The sequence below is a fragment of the Borostomias antarcticus genome (genome assembly GCF_949987555.1).
Source record: "Borostomias antarcticus genome assembly, chromosome: 1".
Taxonomy (NCBI): Eukaryota; Metazoa; Chordata; class Actinopteri; order Stomiiformes; family Stomiidae; genus Borostomias; species Borostomias antarcticus.
In genome coordinates this window covers 26,436,980-26,441,979 of record NC_140234.1, presented here as the reverse complement: position 1 = coordinate 26,441,979, position 5,000 = coordinate 26,436,980, and the positions used below count along the sequence as shown (strand labels likewise).

General features: G+C 54.1%; 1 protein-coding gene across 1 annotated transcript in view; it reads left to right on the top strand.

The window, feature by feature from the left end:
* grik4 (glutamate receptor, ionotropic, kainate 4) overlaps nt 1–5,000 on the top strand; it is a gene marked incomplete at both ends in the record, with an annotated part of 186,394 nt that overhangs the window by 174,681 nt on the left and 6,713 nt on the right. The window contains one exon of the mRNA XM_084441735.1: nt 3,682–3,791. Within this exon, the coding sequence (XP_084297861.1) occupies nt 3,682–3,791 (110 nt within the window). The remainder of the gene's footprint in view (nt 1–3,681; nt 3,792–5,000) is intronic.

Sequence of the window (5,000 nt, the reverse complement as noted above, 5' to 3'; positions counted from 1 at the left end):
TCCCCAGCCCTTAGTCCCTAGTCCCCAGCCCTTAGTCCCTAGTCCCCAGCCTCTAGCCCTTAGTCCCTAGTTCCTAGTCCCCAGCCCTTAGTCCCTAGCCCCTAGTTCCCAGCCCTTCGTCCCTAGTCCCCAGCCTACAGTCCCTAGTCCCCAGCCCCTAGTCCCCAGCCCCTAATCCCCAGTCCCCAGCCCCTAGCCCCTAATCCCGAGCCCTTAGTCCCCAGCCCCTAGCTCCTAATCCCTAGTCCCCTGCCCCTAGCCTCCAGCCCCTAGTAGCCTACACAGCCCCTAGTCCCTAGCCCTTAGTCCCTAATCCCCAGCCCTTAGTCCCTAGTCCCTAGTCCCCAGCCCTTAGTCCCCATCCCCCAGCTCTTCATCCCTAGCCCATAGTCCCCAGCCCCTAGCCACCAGCCCCTAGTACCCAGCCCCTAGTCCCCAGCCCCTAGCCTCCAGCCCCTAGTACCCAGCCCCTAGTCCCCAGCCCCTAGCCTCCAGCCCCTAGTACCCAGCCCCTAGTACCCAGCCCCTAGTCCCCAGCCCCTAGTCCCCAGCCCCTAGTACCCAGCCCCTAGTCCCCAGCCCCTAGTACCCAGCCCCTAGTCCCCAGTCCCTAGTCCCCAGTCCCTAGTCCCCAGTCCCTAGTACCCAGCCCCTAGTACCCAGCCCCTAGTACCCAGCCCCTAGTCCCCAGTCCCCAGCCACCAGCCCCTAGTACCCAGCCCCTAGTCCCCAGCCCCTAGCCTCCAGCCCCTAGTACCCAGCCCCTTGTCCCCAGCCCCTAGTACCCAGCCCCTAGTCCCCAGCCCCTAGTACCCAGCCCCTAGTCCCCAGTCCCTAGTACCCAGCCCCTAGTACCCAGCCCCTAGTCCCCAGTCCCTAGTACCCAGCCCCTAGTCCCCAGCCCCTAGTCCCCAGCCCCTAGTACCCAGCCCCTAGTCCCCAGCCCCTAGTACCCAGCCTCTAGCCCCTAGCCTCTAGCCCCCAGCCCCTAGCCTCTAGCACCCAGCCCCTAGTCCCAGCCCCTAGCCCCTAGTCCCGAGCCACCATGGGGGGCTGATAGCAGGTGCTTAATGCTCTGTTACTGTTCTCATTAGCTACAGTAGCACTCTTTGTTTGCAGCAGCAGCATTTAAGCACCAATGCGGCATTTTAAGTTTTCACTTTCATTACTGATCTTTCTTTCTTTCATTACTGATCTTTCTTTCTTTCATTCTGTCTTCCTCTTTCTCTCTCTCTCTTATACACATAGATGTATGAACACGCACGCGCGTACACGCACCACGCACACACACACACACACACACACACACACACTATGACAGACTATAACTTTCACCCACTCATCAGGCAGTCATCAGCAGAGCGCCTCAGGCAGGCCAGCTTTGATTGGCTGTCTAATTAATGACCTCTCCCCCACCCCAATTAGGCTAATATGGAGGTGATTATGAGACATTAACGAGCCCTCAGCCTCACACAGACCTAATTGGGGATTAAAGGAGAGGTTCAGAATCTTATTTCCGACCCGTTATGTTGTTATCGCTGGAGACCATTCTCAGCTGATTCCATGTTGTCTTTCATGTGGGCGTTAGTGCAACGCATTTAGCTGACGCTTTTATCCAAAGCGCCTTACAATAATTGCATTTAACGTAGGAAAGCCAATGTACTACTACTTGCCAGAACTCACAAGTGCATCTTATTTCTAAAACAAGTGAGTAAGAGCGTAATATAGTGCTGAAGGCAAAGTGCAAGAATAGCAATCTAAAATACAATAGGTGCTTAAGAGGGATGATTGTGATAGGATATTGGTATTGGGAGGGGGTGTAGGGTTTGACCATGGCCTGGAGGTAGGAGGGGGCTGTTCCTGTCATTGCCCTGTAGGCTAGTGCCAGAGTTAAACAATGCAATCCCTTCAGGGAGCCAGTGTAGGGAACTGAGAAGGGAAGTTGTGTGGGAGAACTTGGGGTGGTGGAACACCAGGCGAGCAGCAGTTTTCCAGAGGTTTAATGGCTGACGCCGGGGCCCCAGCAAGGAGGGAGTTGCAGTAATCCAAGCGGGAGATGACCAGGGCCTGGATGAGCACCTGCACTGTTTCATCAGTGAGGAAAGGGTGAATCCTCCTGATGTTGTAGAGCGTGAAGCTGCAGGAGCATGTGACGGATGTGACATGTGCGGAGAACAACAGTTGGTCATCGAGGGTCACACTCAGATTCCTTGCAGTCCGAGTCGGGGTCACCACTGTGTCTTCAATGGTGATGGCCAGGTCCTGGTGCGGGCAGCCCTTCCCCAGGAGGAACAGCAGCTCAGTCTTGTCCAGATTGAGCTTGAGGTGATGTGTCGTCATCCACTCCTAGATGTCAGCCAAGCACCCAGCTATGCGTGTCTCCACTTGTGTATCAGAAGGGGGAAATGATAGGACCAGTTGGGTGTCATCGGCACAGCAGTAATAGGAGAAGCCATGTGAGCGAATGACAGCCCAGAGATGTAGAGTAGAGGGAAAACAGGAGAGGACCCAGGACAGACCCTTGTGGAACCCCCGTAGTCAGACTACGTGGTTCCGACATCGACCCTCTCCATGTCACCTGGTAGGAGCAGCCCGTCAGGTAGGATGCAAACGGGGAACTCCATCTCTTCTACCGAGGCGATCTGACAGTGCCTCTGTTTTAGTTAAGCTTAGTTAGAGATACAGTAGTAGAAATGTCTTTTGTACAGAACAGGGTCAGAAAACACCCCCATAGAAACCAGTTGGACTGTTTCAGAAATTTAGCTGTGCCGTTGCCCCTAACAACCGCATAGAGTGCCCTTTACTCATCGTTATAGTGTGCACGTGTGTGTGTGTGTGTGTGTGTGTGTGTGTGTGTGTGTGTGTGTGTGTGTGTGTGTGTGTGTGTGTGTGTGTGTGTGTGTGTGTGTGTGTGTGTGTGTGTGTGTGTGTGTGTGTGTGTGTGTGTGTGTGTGTGTGTGTGTGTGTGTGTGTGTGTGTGTGTGTGTGTGTGTGTGTGTCCATTGAGGCTGTGTAGTATCCCAGGACTGGTGTAGCTATCCCTGCTCTTAGCCCTGTCTCCCCCTGCATGTTCTCTGCTGGCTCCCCAGTAATTGGTTTCATTCTCAGGCCATTTGCCCTCGGTGCTGGATAATGAATCAACCCCAGTATTCCTGCTACCGGACGCAGCCTGGAGGCACCGTGGCAGGCTAGGGCTGTCCCCTCCTCCCCCTGCTCCTCGCCCTGCTAGGGCTGTCCACTCCTCCCCCTGCCCTCACTCAGGCTGGCTAGATCTAACATCTAGATATCTGGAGCCTGAGGGTCAGCTTCAGTACTGCACTCTCTCCCCTCTCTGACCCCTCTGACCCTGACCCCCCTGACCCTGACCCCTCTGACCCTGACCCCCCTGACCCCCCTGACCCTGACCCTCTCTCAAGGGTTTAGGGCCATGTCTTACAACAGGTCTCTCTCTTTCTCTCTCTCTCTCTCTCTCTCTTTTTCTCTCTCTCTCTGTCTGATCCCTGTCTCTATGAGGAGGTAGCTGTATAAACAGGTGTGTTGGACCTCTCTCCCCTATCCTAATCCCTACCTGTGTGTGTGTGTGTGTGTGTGTGTGTGTGTGTGTGTGTGTGTGTGTGTGTGTGTGTGTGTGTGTGTGTGTGTGTGTGTGTGTGCGTGTGTGCGTGTGTCTGTGTGTTCCAGGGACGGAGGCCAGGCTACTTCTCCTTCTTGGACCCCTTCTCCCCGGGGGTGTGGCTCTTCATGCTCCTGGCGTATCTGGCCGTCAGCTGTGTCCTCTTCCTGGTGGCCCGGTGAGTCCTCAGGCACACTCTGCCCCCTGCTGGCCATCCTACAGGTACTGCGCCCTGCTGGCCTTCCTACAGGTACTGCAGGGATCTGCAACAGAAACAGCACTAACAGTCATGAGTCCCATCCTGAGCTGCGTGTCTCATGGTTTAATCTGATGAAAGGCCCGTGCCCCTGGTTTGAGAGAACGTGCCCCTGGTTTGAGAGAACGTGCCCCTGGTTTGAGAGAACGTGCCCCTGGTTTGAGAGAACGTGCCCCTGGTTTGAGAGAACGTGCCCCTGGTTTGAGAGAACGGGCCCCTGGTTTGAGAGAACGTGCCCCTGGTTTGAGAGAACGTGCCCCTGGTTTGAGAGAACGTGCCCCTGGTTTGAGAGAGCATTGCAGCACTCATCGTTTCCTGAGACACTTCTTCCTCCCTCCATCTTCTCTGTGATACTGCAGACGACGTTAAAGAGACATCCAACATTACTCTGACTGAACACTCGCGTTTATAATATTGTCTAGCTATGCGGCTCTGGTGTTGGAGTGAAGGTTTCCTCCCGTCCTCTTAGCTGAGCCTCAGACAGCCAGACAGCGCGGAACAGAGCAGGGAAGCTGACAGGTTCAAACAGACAGTCAGACGGTAATGAAATGTTCTGTAGACAGTAATCGCCATATTCTGCCAACAGATTGCAGACAGTGTGATGGGAGTCAGGTGATTTGTTGAAGCCAGTTACTAGTGTCTCGATAGATTCTGTTTTTGTTCCCTCAGTCGACCCAAGTAAAAGATGAGGGATGTGAAGGTGTGTGTGTGTGTGTGTGTGTGTGTGTGTGTGTGTGTGTGTGTGTGTGTGTGTGTGTGTGTGTGTGTGTGTGTGAACATGCAGTAACACACAGCAGTGCCACAGAGACACCCTGTTCTGCAGAACAGCACTTCCTACCAGCATCATTAGTCTGCCTTCACTCCCATGCCCAGCGAGTGTGTGTGTGTGTGTGTGTGTGTGTGTGTGCGTGTATGCGTGTGCGTGTGTGTGTGTGTATGCGTATGTGTGTGTGTGTGCGCGTTCAGGTGTGTATATGTGTGTGTGTGTGTGTGTGTGTGTGTGTGTGTGTGTGTCTATACAGTATGTGTGCATGTGTATGTGCAGGTGTTTGTGCGTGTGTGTGTGTGTGTACTGTATATACAGTATGTGTGTGTGTGTGTACTGTATATACAGTATGTGTGCAGGTGTGT